Source organism: Rhinichthys klamathensis, unplaced genomic scaffold (genome assembly GCF_029890125.1).
Source record: "Rhinichthys klamathensis goyatoka isolate OS25496 unplaced genomic scaffold, OSU_Roscu_1.1 h1tg000145l_1, whole genome shotgun sequence".
Taxonomy (NCBI): Eukaryota; Metazoa; Chordata; class Actinopteri; order Cypriniformes; family Leuciscidae; genus Rhinichthys; species Rhinichthys klamathensis.
In genome coordinates this window covers 762,504-778,821 of record NW_026606680.1, presented here as the reverse complement: position 1 = coordinate 778,821, position 16,318 = coordinate 762,504, and the positions used below count along the sequence as shown (strand labels likewise).

The window sequence follows — 16,318 nt, the reverse complement described above, 5'->3', positions numbered from 1 at the left end:
TCTCGCTGAGACACAACGAAGGCTAAAGTCACAGGGTTCACAGGTCAAGCTGGCAGAATATGAGAGAGGGATTGATGAGGGATTCCTCTGTAATGGGCTCGAGTGATCAGTTGGATCAGGATGAACTGTTTTTGCCGGCCTCTGATCCAGCAGAGACCATGCTGCTGGGTAACAATAAGTTTGGACAATGCTAGCATTTATCCTGCTCTCGTTGCTTCCTTTTTTCATACGGAAGTGAAATAGTATTGGTTATCCCCTTTTTATAACATTGGCTATTATGAAGATTGTGAGACATATCTCCCCTTTGTTTCCCCTAAGTTCTATAAATTATGGACTTTTATCGATCCAGGAGATGTTTGCGTGCAGGGTGTAATTGCTCTCTCCTGCAGGTTCCCTAGATGGCAAGAATTTTTGGCATTTATACTATGCTGTTTTGCATTTGCACTCCTCCTTATGGTTTAAAATGAGGGTTGCAATCTCCCCCTGGATGTAGGGGTATTACCAAAGGTCAAGTTGATATTCTTCCTTTGGTTGGTTCTCCCTAAGAGCGTTATCTATATAGAAGAAGCCGACACAGCTTAGCCATTATTCTTAGAGCTCTGCTCTCGGGGGCTTATAAGGCTATTCCTGTTCCGTGAGAGAGGGAGGAAGGTTGTAAAGGCTATTGCTATTGAACAAGGGTGCCCGATCCTGTTCCTGGAGATCTACCTACCTGCAAATTTCAGTTCCAACCTTGCTCTAACACAGGGGTAGGCAAGTTCGGTCCTAGAGAGTTTGGCTCCAACACTGAAAAAAACCTCCCCTGCCTTAGTAATCCTGAAGACATTGATTAGCTTGTTCAGGTGTGTTTGATTAGGGTTGGAACTAAATTCTGAAGGACAGCGGCTCTCTAGGACCGAACTTGCCTACCCCTGCTCTAACACATCTGTCTGTAATTATCAAGTGTTTCTGAAGATCTTAATTAGTGGGTTCATGTGTGTTTGATCAGGGTTGGAGCTAAACTTTGCAGGACGGTAGATCTCCAGGGAACAGGATTGGGCACCCCGGCAATAGAGCATATAATCTTGGGTATCATGTCCTACTATTAGAAGATATTGGCCTAGGGTGTAATGCACTCTTTTAAGTATCTGTAAAGTCAATCATGCTATTCTGCTCACTATGTTTGTGCATATTCACAGTTTAGTGAGGCAAGTATTCACCCAGCATGGCTTAATGGGTATTGATTTCCCCATAGTGTCTTTAGCCGATGCGGAATTGAAGTTCCATATTTCGACAGGGAATGTCTAGGTAACACATTTAATCCTGGTTCCCTAGGAAGAGGAACGAGACACTGCTACTCATTGCCATGGATAGGGCTTGCCTGCAAGTCTCCTTCAGACGAAAGAGTTGATGACATGTATTAAAGGCACCCTTTTATACTTACAGGTGCTCAACTTGTGACGTCATGGACAGCCAATAAATTGGCATGTTTGTTGCTCATGCTTCAAACACTGGTCATGCTGATGGCGTTTCCCATTGCGTCTTTAGCAGACGTGGCATCTCCTTCCCTTTCTTAGGGAACCAGGGTTACATTATGTAACCTAGACGTTTCTCTGGTGATTGTAATTGTGTTGCGAAAGAACGCAAAGTTTCTCGGGCAAATGCTACTTTTGCAAGAAAACGCAAAGTTTCTTGGGGGAATGCAATTATTTTTTTAGCAAATGGCAAGTTTCTCTAAGGAATGCAATACTTTTGCTAGAAAAGGCAAAGTTTCTAGGGGGAACAATAATTTAGCTAGAGAAGGTAAAGTTTCTTGGGGGAACACAATAATTTTGCGAGAAAAGGCAAAGTTTCTAGGGGGAACAATAATTTTGCGATAGAAGGCAAAGTTTCTTGGGGGAACAATAATTTTGCGAGAGAAGGTAAAGTTTCTAGGTGGAACACAACTATTTTTTGCGAGAGAAGGCAAAGTTCAGGAGGAAAGTTTCTCATGTTTTTTTTTCATCACCATGTCTCCTTAGTGGCATCATAATGCTTTGATGTCAACATGAAATAAAAATGTAGACTTTTTTCACTTTTAATACATATTCATGGTCTTATTATGCACAAAATAACATTATTCCAAAAGTTAAGTTAAGTTATAAATGTAACACCTACTTTTCATTATACGATCCACCCAGTGAAAGTGTTATTTCCTCTAGGTCTGTTGCCAAAAACACTTAAAAAGTGTGCACTGTTTAGTTTGCAGTAAATATTCATTAATGTGTATTCATTTAGCCAATGATTTAGCCAGCAGCTTGCAAAATAAAACAAGCAGAATCAATTATAAGGGAGGCGCAGAGGTGGTGAGAGTATCCAAAAACTGTACTCAAGTAAAAGTACAAATACTTTTAGAAATATTTACTCAAAGTAAAAGTAATCATCTTAATAGTTACTTGAGTAAGAGTAAAAAGTATCCAGTGAAAAAACTACTCAAGTTAGTTACTTCGGATCATATGCCTATATATATGTGTGTGTGTGTGTGTGTGTGTGTGTGTGTGTATAACATGATCTTATTAAGATATTTTTATTTAAATGACTATTATTATCATAATTAGATAGGCAACAAAAACAGAAGAGACAATCATTATTTCTGCCATCTGTAGCCCGAAAAAAACATTGCATGTCCTTTGGTTTGTATAATAGTAACTTATACAACTACATTTGAATTATTAGACAACGTCGAATTAAAGTGACTCTGCAGAGTTTTGCATTCAAAGGCAGGGAACCATTGACACAGAGAAGAAAGAGGTAAAACTCACATGTGCTCGCGCTCATGACCGCTACTGAACACAAACAACGATCAAATGCACATCGACGGATCTTCTGTCTGTTTTTCAAAATGTAATCAGATGTATATTTCTGCAAGCATGTTTAAACTGGTTAACTGTGTCTAAGGCAGGCAAAGGCATTTCTCAAGTCGATTTCGCACGCCACTGCGCAATACACACACATTACCGCGGGATGGCGGGTGTTCATTTCATAAACTTTGGACAAGCTTATTTAATGAAAACCTATAAATTAATGTATTTGTCCAAAAAACGGATAATGTCATACTTTGTAGTAGTGCTATCGTGGTGTAATATAATCTGTTTGGTTGTAAAATGTATTACCTGATTGAAATTAAATCGAATGTTCTTCACGACTCCGAGTCGAGTGTGAACAAAGTTCAACTTCACACTAATAACAAAATAACAAAGTTTTAATCTTATTTTCTGAACTTAAATATGAACACTTAGTACCGGGTGGGCTTTTTTTGTGGTTCTTTGCACTTCTTGAGGAAAGTGAGTTGAACGGGTGTAACTACGGTTCATTCACTTATTTTCTTTCTTTCGTTATATTGTTCGTTGTTCACATGACACGGAACACTCTGCTGGAGTAAGCATTTTGAGAAATACATTTGATGGGGATATATTTGGATCAGATTCAGATAGTTTGGGCCACTTTCATTTATTAGTGATTTCACTTAACCAACAAACAATAATTCTGGGAAATATATATGGGTACAAACCAGTGGCGTAACGAGCCAACACCGGGCCCTTATGCAGGATTATCAAGGCGGGCCCCCTACTACAACAGTAACGTGATGACGCAATGTCCACGAGTAGGCTTTTGCATGCAATACGCAAGGAACTGTTTACACCTGGCCACTTCATGCTTTTTCTGTGATCGTATAGCTATCCGATCGTGAAAAGACCAGGTGTAAATTCCCTTCGAAACGCATTCGAGACGGATTTGAATCCGGTCGCTCAAACCACTTCAGGAGGTGGTCTGGGCCGCATTCCAGACGACACTGGACAAGTGTAAACGCATCTGGTTGTTGAAACCACATATGTCAATTTTACTCCTCTAAAAATGCTAAAAAAATAAACGTGTGAGAGCGTGTTATAGGCTATATGTCATAGTCAGATATGACGACGCTTCTGCAACAACACGCATCACCGCAGATGAGCATCTATCAAGCCAACGCACAAATTATCGCAAATCAAAGTGAAAGTAAGTCGCAGACGCTCGCTTAACACACAATCATCTTCATTAAAGGAGCTGTATGTAAGATTGTGGCCAAAACTAGTCCTGCAATCACTTTCAAATTACTGTAGAGTGGTGTATCCCCTCCCCCTCCCCCCTGACTCGAGGTTGCCAGATCGGCTGCAGGATCCAGCAGGATCGTGACGAGCTGCAGCTGTGGTAACTAGAGCAGAGCTGGCAACCCGGATGCCGCAACACTACTGACTTCGTGATTGGTAGATAGGTGGAGGGTGGAGCATCAGACCAAAACACAACATGACAACATCAACATCAGTTGAGGGCTGCAACTGCACTTTTTAAATGACAATATCCTGGCCAGACTACTGTTGTCAGTGATATAAGTATTTGAAATGTACATGATTTCTTAATGTCTAGTGACATTTCAGGGCCATTTTATGATTAATTGAAATAAATTTCTTACATACAGCTCCTTTAAAAGTAAAGAAACGAAAGGATCTTACCAGTACTGTTGCCGCTCTCTCTAATTAAGGTCTTCGATTTAGAAATTAAATATCAATAAAATGCAGCTTATCTGTTGCTTTCGGTGACGTGAACTCTATTAAATATGCAAAAACACATTTATGTGACCAGCTGTAAATGGAATCGTTTTGATAAATCAGTAGCTATCCGATCTGAGAAAACGCATGAAGTGGCGCGCGCGTGTAACGTTAAACAGCCGACCCGGGGATTCCCCAGTCCCAGCTCAAAACAAATTACACCAAAATCCATGATTGTTCGTTTCACACATGTATTTAATGATCTGTAAAATATGTTGTTGTCATTATTTATTTAAAACAAAATCGTGATAAAGTAAAATGAGATCAAACTAAAAGTAGTAATATGCGATAGGGGGCCCCGGCTGTCAATATCAATATCTTCCAGTCAAGCGGGCCCCTGATTGGTCCGGGCCCGTAAGCAACCGCGTACCCTGCTTACCGATAGTTACGCCACTGGTACAAACCGTACAATACTTCTCCGGATAATAAAATTTTCTTTGACAAGTTAGATGAGAAACTAACACCTTGGTCGAATAAATTCCCTAATGCTTTTTTCATACTAGGAGGAGACTTTAATGTATCAATTAATAATTATCTGGATAGATATCTGCCAAAGGGGACTGCGTGTCTTAGCCCTGCACTGTTAGGACTAATAAATTCATTTTTAATTGGTGGTCATTTGGAGAGAAAGATACCCTAACAATTTGGAGTTTACCTGGGCCAACAAGAATGGGTCAAGGCAATCTCGAATTGTTATTGGCTTATATCAAATGTATGTCCAATTTTGGCGTTCAATATACCCCTTTGACTGACCATAAAACTATCTTTATTAATACCCCTTTATTATACACCAGGCCAAAGCATAGCCTTTTTGTGGAAACTTAACAGTTCACTCTTAGAATTACCATATGTATATAAAATTAAAGAATTAATTGCTCACTATTGGAAAGCAGACACAATTCAAAATTATTTTTGTACCATTTGGGAGCTTCTAAAATTTGAGATTGGAGTTTATTTAAGGAAAGTTGGAGCAATCTATCCAAAAAGAGAAGAGTTCTTGAGGACAGCCTGATCATGAAATTATCTCAAACCCATAACTTTAGTTGTCTGTCTTTGGAGGAGAAATCTGAACTTGCAGCTTTGCAAACTAAATTAGATTATTTATAGTTATCAAAGGCTAAGGGTGCTTAAGATCCAGGAAAAGATGGCTTGAAGAAGGAGAACTCAATTCTGCATATTTATTTAAGCTTGAAAAACTATTTTACCCTTTCAAAAATTGAGAAATTATGTGTTGATGGCAAAATTGTAAAAGATCCAAAGGATATAGCCAATTTCAGTGCCAATATTTATAAAAATCTTTATAGTTCAAAATGTACAGAGCAGATATCGACTTTGTTTCTGGATTCCCGGTTTTAATGTTAAAGCTATCTCTGAAAGTGATAGATTGTGTTGTGATGGAGTTGTTACCTATGAGGAAGTAATAAGCGCAATTAAGAGTTTGTAAAACAATAAATCCCCAGGATGTGATGGACTTACAGCTGAGCTGTACAAATTATTTGCTGATGAACTTTCTCCTTTTTTAACAAGTGTTTTTAAAGAGAGTATTGATAAAGAAGCTTTACCTCTTTAACACAGGGTATCATCACACTAATTCCTAAACCAAAGAAAGATCTTACATATTTGGACAATTGGCGACCCATCACACTCCTTAACAACGATTATAAAATTGTTGCCATAATATTTGCTAAAAGACTTAAAGAATGTTTGGATAGCGTTATAGATGAGACTCAGTCTGGATTTATGAGAGACCGACACATAACGAATAACATTAGATTAGTTTTAGATTTATTTGATTATAGCAATTTGGTGGAACATAATATGTTATTCTTTTCCTGGATTTTTATAAAGCTTTTGATTCAGTAGAACATCATTTTATTTTTAAATCGGTGCAAAAGTTTGGTTTTGGTGAATATTTTTGTAAGGCGGTAAGAACTCTTAATTACAATTGTAATAGTACGATCAAATTAAAATATGGTACTTCTCCTAGGTTTTACTTGTCACGTGGTATTAGATAAGCATGTATCCCCTTATTTGTTACTAGTTTCCCAGATATTTGCTTCTTATGTTTCTAATAGTGGTCTTCGTGGTATCTCTATTGCTGACAAACAGATACTCATTAGTCAGTTGGCTGATGATACCACACTTTTTTTGCATGATGCTAACCAAGTTCCGTTAGAACTAGAGTATATCCAGCAATTCTCCAAAGCTTCAGGCTTTGTCTTGAACCTTTCAAAATGTGATTTGATGTTCATCAAAGAGTGTAGTTTGTCACAAATTTGTACTATTCAAATTAGAGATCAGGTATCATATTTAGGTATTATTATAACAAAAAAAAATAACTAGAAAGATGCTCTGTAAATTTTAATCCACTAATTGAGAGTACACAGAAAAAACTTTATATATGGCTCCAGTGATATCTGTCATTAAAGGGAAGACATTTACTAGCCAAAGCTGAGAGCTTGTCAAGGTTAACATACACTGCTCTTTCTTTGAGTGGCGACACCGCCATTCTTAAAAAAATTGATACAATGCTCCTCAACTTTGTTTGGAAGAATAAAACTCATTTTGTCAGAAAGTCTGTACTTATGAACACCATTGAGAAGGGGGGTTTAAACTTTCTTGATTTCACCACTTTAAACAACACCTTAAATTGGATAAAGAACTTTATTAATAATCCCGCATCTATCTGGAATCTGATCCCTAATGTTATTTTTTTTTCTAAACTAGGGGGTTTAAAATTCTTATTAACCTGTAATTATAACAATGAAAATCCCTATCAAATTATCCCTTTTTCATAGGAAAATGTTATTAGCTCTATAAATACAATTTTACAACTTACTCTTATAAAATTTGGAATAATAAGGACCTACTGTATAAACATAAATCTATTTTCTTTGATAATTGGTTTAAAAATCTAATTAACTTTTCAATCAAAATGGTTCACTTTAGTTCTTAAATCATGGAATTCCTGTTACTCCAAAAGAGTTTGCAATTGTGGCTGATGCAGTGCCACAAGGAGTTCTCATGCTTTTTAGAGGATTTTCTTTTTCAACTCTTTGTCACTCAATGGATCTGTGTAAGACATTTGTAGGTAAACAGTGCCTTTCTTCATCTAAATCAAAGAACAATAAGAACATTTTAGTCTTGTTTCAAGAGGAGTCTGTTTCTATGCCATATGTAATTTCTTACTGGAATGGTTTTGTAAGTGACATTCCCTGGAGAAAAGTTTGGACATTACCTCACAAATACCAGATAACTAACAAAATGAGAGAAATTACCTTTAAGTTAATTCATAGGTTTTATCCATTAAGTGTTCTCTCAAAAGACTTAAGAGTGATTTTAAAACCCTCTGTTCTTTCTGTTTAGAGAAACCGTCTCAGGTTACGTCTGTAATCATAGTTCCCTGAGATAGGGAACGAGACGATGCGTCAATGACGCTTTGGGAACGCCTCCAGCGTGAATGCGTCTGAAGCATCTATGTCCACTAGTCCAATGGAAAGAATGAGCGTCACGGGCGGGTGACGTCATGACCAGGAAGAGATAAAAGCGCATCCGGTGCAAACCGGCATTGGCTTCGAAATTGCTGAAGCAAGTCGATTGCAGGGATGCAGGAAGTATGGCAGGGCGACGCATCGTCTCGTTCCCTATCTCAGGGAACCATGGCTACAGTCGTAACCTGAAACGTTCCGTTTCGAGGGAACTCGCGATGCGTCGATGACGCTTTGGGAACGAGAATACCCAAATCGCCAAACGTTCAAGTACCTGATTGTCAGTCTGTTTTCAACTAAGCATTAAGCACCTGGGACCCTGGGGCAGCATCCAGGTCCAAGCTGTTGAGCGGTGAGGATCAGCCCGCCGCATCACAAACGTCTTGGAGAGAAACCCCAAATAATGAGGCTTTAGAGGCCGCCATAATCCTCGTAGAGTGAGCTCTGACCGCCAAAGGATACGGCTGGTCAGAGTACTCGTAAGCAAGTGAAATAGCCTCGACTATCCACTTACTAACCGTCTGTTTAGAAGCAGAAAGACCTTTCTTGGGTGATCCAAAACAAACAAATAGCTGGTCAGATTTTCTCCACGTAGAAGTCCGATGAACATAAGTGTCTAGTGCTCGCAGTGGACACAAGAGGTTCAGCTTTTCCTGGTCCAAAGTGGTAAAAGGAGGAGGATAGGAAGCCTGCAGCACAATAGGCCTCGGAATCATGGTCGGCACCTTAGGGACGTATTCCTGTTTTGGATATAAAAATGCCTTGACCATCCCCGGTGCAAACTCAAGGCAGGTGGGGGAAACCGAAAAGACCTGAAGGTCTCCAACTCTTTTGAGGGACGAAATAGCTAGCAGAAAGATGGTCTTAAGAGTAAGAACTTTTTCTGAAACCGAATCTAAGAGCTCGAATGGAGCCCTAGACAGGCCTTCTAAAACTATTACAAGGTCCCAAGCTGGCACCCTAGTGCAAGTTGCAGGCCTCAGCCTCAATGTGCCATGAAGAAAACGTGTGATCAGGGGGTCTCGACCCAACGATGTACCACCCACCAGGGCGTGGAAAGCCGCAATGGTCACCACGTAGACCTTGAGCGTGGAAGGATATAGACCTGACGTAAAGCGCTCTTGCAGGAACTCGAGTACTGTGTAACTACGCCAGTGGCATCAGGAGCTCTTCTTTTGAGCCGAAGCCTTCTTAGCCTGAAGAACGGTCCTCAGATCCGGCTTCGACTTAGAAGACTTCGGCTGAGAGTGTTGCGTCTGCTTCTAGTGTTTGTGTGGAGGTGCACGAGACGAAACACTCTCTTTCTGTTGCGCACGATATGAGGAGCTAGACGGCTGAGGGTGCTCACGCCCAGCAGCCCCAGGGGGAACAAAACGGTGAGGGAGAAATATTTTAAAAGCCTCTGACTGTTTTTTGGCCTCCTGGAATCTATCGACGACAGAATTCACTGCGTCGCCGAAGAGACCAGAAGGCTCAACCGGAGCATCAAGGAGGAAAGCTCTGTCCTTCTCCTTGATCTCCGCAAAATTCAGACAGAGGTGTCTCTCAGTAGCTACAAGGGCTGCCATAGACCGCCCAATTGCCCTGGATGTAGACATCCCTCTAGTAGAATGCGCTTGTAGTCCTACTGGGGGCTCTATATTCATGCTATTGTAACATAACACGATAGCCTCTACCACCCAGTGGGAAAGGCGTTGACGGGGTTTTCACTTGTAAGAGTCAGCCAACGAGACAAACAGCTGGTTGCTCTTGCACAATGTGCGGGTTCTCTGTACATACATGTACAGCGTGCGAACCGGACATAAACAGTGTAACCTCTCCTCCTCTGGAGAAGAAAAAGGAGGTGGATGAAAAGCTGGCAAGTCCACTGCTCTTACTGTATCCGCGTGATCATATACTTTGGGCACGGACGCCGGGTTAGTTCTAAAATTAGCTCTTTGACCACCCGGAGCGAACTTCTTACATGAAGGGTGAACTGATAAAGCCTGTAGTTCACTCACCCTTTTTGCTGTTGTAAGAGCAAGTAACAGAGCTCGAAAGGGGCTTTAGTGAGCGCATTCAGGACCACAGACAAATCCCATGGCGGGACCAGAGGCTTTGATACTGGGTGTAGCTTGCGTGCACCTCTCATAAATCGACAGACTAGAGGGTGTTGGCCAATAGTACCCGAATCAATACCCACATGACATGCCGATATAGCGGACAGATACACTTTAACCGTGGAAAAAGCTCTGCCTTTGTCCAGGAGGTCCTGAAGAAAACACAGCACGTCCGAAACAGAGCACAAGAAAGGAACAATGTTCTTATCTGCGCACCATTCCTCAAAAACTCTCCATTTTAGATTATATAAAGAACGAGTCAAGGCAGCCCTCGCGTTCTGAATCGTTTCAATAACCTTGGGAGGTAGCCCTGCTGCGCTCAGATTCAACCTCTCATGGGCCAGGCCCAGAGAGCTAGATTCTGAGGGGAGGGATGGAATATTTCCCCCCGTGCTTGTGAGAGGAGATCCCTGCGCGCTGGTAACGGCCAAGGCTGGTCGTAAAGCAATCTCCGCAACCCACAGTCTCCCAGGCCAGTACGGCGCGATCATGTCTGCAGCACACTCTAGCGGCAAAGGGGGGGAAGACTTACCAGATTACACGTCAGCAGCATCTTACGTCATCAGCATCACTGAACGCGGATTGACAACAGAACTGGAAGAGAATACAATGCTGAATAAGTCGTAGTTTTTGTTATTTTTGGACCGAAATGTATTTTCGATGCTTCAAAACATTCTAACTAACCCACTGATGTCAGATGGACTACTTTGATGATGTCTTTATTTCCTTTCTGGACAAGGACAGTATACCGTACATACATTTTCAATGGAGGGACAGAAAGCTCTCGGACTAAATCTAAAATATCTTAAACTGTGTTCTGAAGATGAACGGAGGTCCTACGGGCTACGGACATGAGGGTGAGTCATTAATGACATAATTTTCATTTTTGGGTGAACTAACCCTTTAAGAGCAGGAAAACTCGTCTTGACACGTTAGTTATCGCACTCTTAAGTGACGAAGTCACTCAACGACCTAGGGAAAATATTGCGTTTGGGACGTTACTTAACGGCTCCGTCAGAAAACTGTTAAGCAAATAGTTCCCAAAGTCTGCTGAGGACAGCTTCCGAAATCTTTCACCGGGAAGAGAGCGAGAATGACGAAACAGCAGGTATCTGCGTTTATATACAGGGAGCCTGGACTCCCTGATCGCTGCAGCGATTGGTCTGCCATGGTTGGCAGACGTGGTGTAATTGGTGCTTCCGCGGTCGGCCACACCCAGAGGCGTTCCCATAGTGAGATACCGAACGAATGTTAGAAAGAGAACCAGCTTTATACTGACCCTCGTTTATAAAGCAGTCTGGTGAGAAATGATTTGCGCAAAGTTCTTCAGCGGTTCGGATTTAGGAACATCAAAATGACTGTTCGTTATTACACCCAAGAACAGAACAGCACAATCGCTTAGACGCCATTCTGCTCATAGACAGTGCTCCAGCATATCAACAATAACCGCGCCGGTCCGCGCAGACTATGATTGACAGTCTGTGTTGAAACGCTGCTGTCAATCAACAATCGTGGGAGGGGCGTCCAACCGTGTGAGGTCACACGGTCAGATAGGCTCGATTTGAGACGGGAAAACATATAAGGAGATTAAAAAAAAACACTGGATGGATTTTTATCATTATATCATGGTTATGTACAGGCACTGCCAACACATTTCAGTACAATCACCTTGTAAAAGTGCATGTACCATTATATGACCCCTTTAAGGCCTGTTTTTGTTTTCAGTGCGTGTATGTTTTTGCCATGCTAGAAACAAATGGTCCCCAGGAGATTAGTTCTATGGACTTTGGTGATGTTCCAGCTGCCAGTGAGTTACTGTAAAATTTACAGCAATCTCTTTACAATGTACGAATTAGCAAAAATGACTTTAGTAAACATCAATTTTGTGTTTCTCTTGTTGCTGAAGAGTGTTGCACTTTTTTCTCCTGCATCCTATTCTTCTGCTATCCAGAATGGCAGCACACCCGAAAGGTTTGTTTATTATTGTATCTGGCCCAGTGTGTCTTGTGGCCATACTCTTATTGTTAGTTAAGTACCTTCTAGAAAACTAGTCAGGTGTGTAGGAATAAAGGGAATGACTAACTTTTTATGAACATAAACCATAGAGACTGCACAGTCTCCATTTAGATACTTGTTCATTGAAAAAAAAAATTGTATCGGGAGCTGATATCGGAGTATTAAAATATTTTCTTTTGACAAATCCATAAAACATATTTTAATCTTCCCCAAAGTAATTAATGCTTGAAGCATTAGCTTGACATACACATAGTGTGATTGCAATAATCTTCTGTATCGCAGTCATCAGTTTATTTATTTTTATTTTGCAGAATAATAATTTGTCACAAGTCCGCCTTTGAACACACTCTTGTGTTGGGCAGGCGGCAACAAATCATGTGTTATTGGGTACGTTGCTATAAACATATTAATTTTACTAACTTGCTGTTGCTCCGCCATGAGTAGCTAGTTGACATGAAAGAGAAAAATGTTTCTGAATGTCATGTGACTGGGTTTATATTAAATGAAAACTTTAAGGCCTACAGTTAGGCCTATTTGAAAATATAACATTGCAATACAGTTTAGGCTTTATTTACATGAATACAAACATTTCATCTGGAAACCTTCAGGAGACCAGAAAGCATCAAGGTCTGGTCAATGTTCGGTATCAGTTCTTGCTCAAAGTCCCAGACTCTTTTGTCTACAAACAGTTGGTCTTTGGTAAGATGCCCCTGCATTGGGACTCTCACATGAACAATCCTACATACATTAAACGGTACATGGTATCGACCACCAATTTCTTTCAAAGTGGAATGCACTGAGGTTTGCTGCACCTTCCTTGGGTTGACAATCATCTTTGTGGGATTGTAAATGTTCTTTCGATCAGGTTCTCTGTAAATGTGCTCCATGATATTGACACCTGGAATATTATTCCATTCTGCTCGTTTGAACTTCCCACTGTCCTCAAACTGTGTTTTGGGAAATATGTGGTTCTCTATGAGGAACACTCCAACATTGGGATGAGCAGACTGAAGATCCTCCATAAGAAGTGGTAAACTGGTGTGTTTGTACGGCGTGATGATCTCATCAATATCATTCAGGAGAACGTACCTGGATTGATACATGTGCCTGTAAATGCACTCGTTGAGTGTTACTAACTGACCATAATAATGGACATCGCCCTTGTGCTTCTTGATGTTCCAGCCTGAGGACGGGTTCAGAAACGTGTCGATAGCCCATGAAACAATCTCCAGTATCCCCTCTGTTTCATACTGTTTTAAGAGCTTTTCCAGGTCTGGTCCACATTTCGTTTTATAGATGACAACATGCTGTACACCCAGAAGCTTGTACATCTCTATAGTTTGAGCAAACTGCAGTACATTGTTGTAGTCGCCAAAAAGGTTGGAGATGCAAATCGTGAAGTTAAACTTGAAAGTCTCTCTTGCCACCTTATTTCGAATGGGCAGATACTCCATCTTGGGGTCAACTGAATCTTTCTTATCAGTTGTTATGAGGACATGTGTTGCATTTTGCATGTGTTTACCTTTACAAATCACATCTGAGGCACCATACGGAAAGCTAAAATGGTCTGTGTGTATCCGGACATCTGCCTGAACAGTTCTGCAGTCATGTTCAGTGCTGCAGTAAACACAGTAAAGTGGCTGAAAACTGTTTCTGTTGATTATGCTGATGACTCGAATGACCCCGTCCAGTCTGTGGTCGATAAACGCAGACACCATGAAATGCTTTGAGCCATTGATGGGCGTTATCGAATTTGAAACCTCCGGGATTTTTAGTTTATTATTTGTTGGAGTAGCTCTTATTTTTGGAGGAGTGTAGTGTATGTATTTTGTACTGTCCATGTACACCAAAACCAGCATGCCAAAAACAGTGACAATAAATGATAGTGAAAGAAGTGCCTTCAATTGTTCCATCTGTAGAAAAAAAAGCAAATAAATGTGTCAAAAATAATGCAAAATGTTTAAAAAAACAAACAACAAACAAACTCTTATGCCGATTTTCAACTATGTTTCACAACACACGCGAGAAGTGATAAGGAAATAACGCAAGGGCGGTCTATAGCCCGCAAGAAGCTTGCAATCCAAATTGTCTGTGCACAGTGCGCTGAATTATAGCAAAAAGGAGACCAAGTGAGACGCACTGTGTGATTGTCACTCGTGTGAATGAGCACCGATTTGCCTATGATTTCGGGCATTTGTCGGCGATCTCTCAAAACCTGTCGGCGAGTGAAAATCAGGGCTAAAATCGTCCAGTGTGAACTCTGCTGATTTGCAGGAGGAGCATCACAATGGAGCGTCAATAAAGCAACGTCCACTTTAAGTTTTATTTTCACCAAAAATTACCATATATATTGGTCATTTCATAGTGCATCAGAGTAGTTTCTTAACTTAAATAGAATATAAATAAAAAAAAGGTATAAAGACAATGCGCCTACGTGTTTCCTTGTTGAATTCAACTCTCTTATTTCACCTAATAAAAAAAGCACAACGTAAAGATTTATGACAATTTAAAGATATGACTTAACCTTAAGTGATTTTCTCTATCTGTGTACACAAACCCAAATATATTTTTTGTTATTATAAATGTTTCTTATTATAGATTTCACTGTGTTTTCCCCCTGATAATGTTTGTATTCTGCAAATAAATAAATAAAAGCTTGGGATTTATTATAGATTTCACCATGTTTTCCCCCTGATAATGTTTGTATTCTGCAAATAAATAAATAAAAGCTTGGGATTTAACTTCTTTTTTTTTTCCATGGGTCATCAAACTGGATCTTCATGTTCAAACATAACTGACTCGAGATGAAAGAGTAGCCTACAATGCAAGACCATGACTTACATTACATAATCAACAATAAACAAGTACAACAACAAAAAAATCTCACGTAAAACGTACACGGTTACTAACGTAACCTCGGTTCTCTCTAGAAGAGGGAACGAGTACTGCGTAATATCTTACGCTAGGGGAAAACCTCTTTTCCACGAGATATTGAAGCCAAAAAATTATCCTTAATTTTGAATTAATGTAAAATTAACCAGACATAGGCAAAGGCGGCTTGCGTGCCTATTGGCTGTCCTGCGGCAACTGCAGCAGCCTATCGAGAGAGGCCCTTTGGTGACGGTCCAATGGGGGCGCTTCGCGCCCACTGCGTCACCTTCCCGCCGAAGTAGGCGTGGCCTAGCCCTATAAATATAGCTCGATGGGCTGATATCACTGGTTTTTCATCGCCGAAGCGAACCAGAGCGTGTTGCAGGCACGGCAAGATACGCAGTACTCGTTCCCTCTTTTAGAGAGAACCAAGGTTACGTTAGTAACCGAGTACGTTCTCTTACGAGAGGTTCTCCCGTACTGCGTAATATGTTACGCTAGGGGAACACAGTGTAAAACGCCGTGCGTGCTGGGATCCAACACCAAAGTCCCAAGGGCAGGTGCTGGGGCTCATATAGTGCACAATCACCAAGGACTCACAGAGAGTCTGAAAAGAGAGGCTAACAGCATCATTCCCAATAAGCTAGCATCCAGAGGGAGCTAATCACTGTTGCAGTGTTTCACACAGTCAGGGTGAAACCATCGGCCTGAACTGTGTAACAGTATGGGTCTTACTTTTGCCGATAGGGTAATTTAATCGCCCAGCAAGCAGTGCTCAAGCGATTTTAGTATTCTGCGCCGAATCAGCGGGGCAGACAGTACTTGATTTTATACCGATAGTTAGGGGTGTAACGATTCATTCGTTTTCTCGATGCATCGATTACAAATCCTGACGATGCATATGCATCGATCTTGAAACATGTATTTCGAATCGTGAATCGTTTATTTCGGTCAATATTCGATTTAAAATGCTAAGAATCGAATAATTTGCGATTCTATATCGATTCAGTGCTTTAAAACATATAAACATTAAATGACTACATGCGCGAATTAATGAGGCGTTGTGCGGCGTCATTTCGCGTCCTCACAGCTCTCACATACTCGCTGCACTCTTACCATCTTTCACTGGATTTCGCTCGCGCTCTGTCCCATATAGCTCTCATCTACAGATTTTTGAGCAGTCCATGTTTGAGCTCTCCTCAGGACAGCCATTGGTGTTCACATGAGCAGATGACAGCTC

General features: G+C 40.8%; 1 protein-coding gene across 1 annotated transcript; it reads right to left on the bottom strand.

The window, feature by feature from the left end:
• Positions 1–12,744: 12,744 nt before the first annotated feature.
• LOC130090445 (beta-1,4-galactosyltransferase galt-1-like) lies at positions 12,745–14,120 on the bottom strand. The gene has a single exon (XM_056257818.1). The coding sequence runs from the start codon at positions 14,118–14,120 to the stop codon at positions 12,798–12,800; it is 1,323 nt and encodes a 440-aa protein (XP_056113793.1). The 3' UTR covers positions 12,745–12,797.
• Between the last annotated feature and the right edge of the window lie 2,198 nt (positions 14,121–16,318).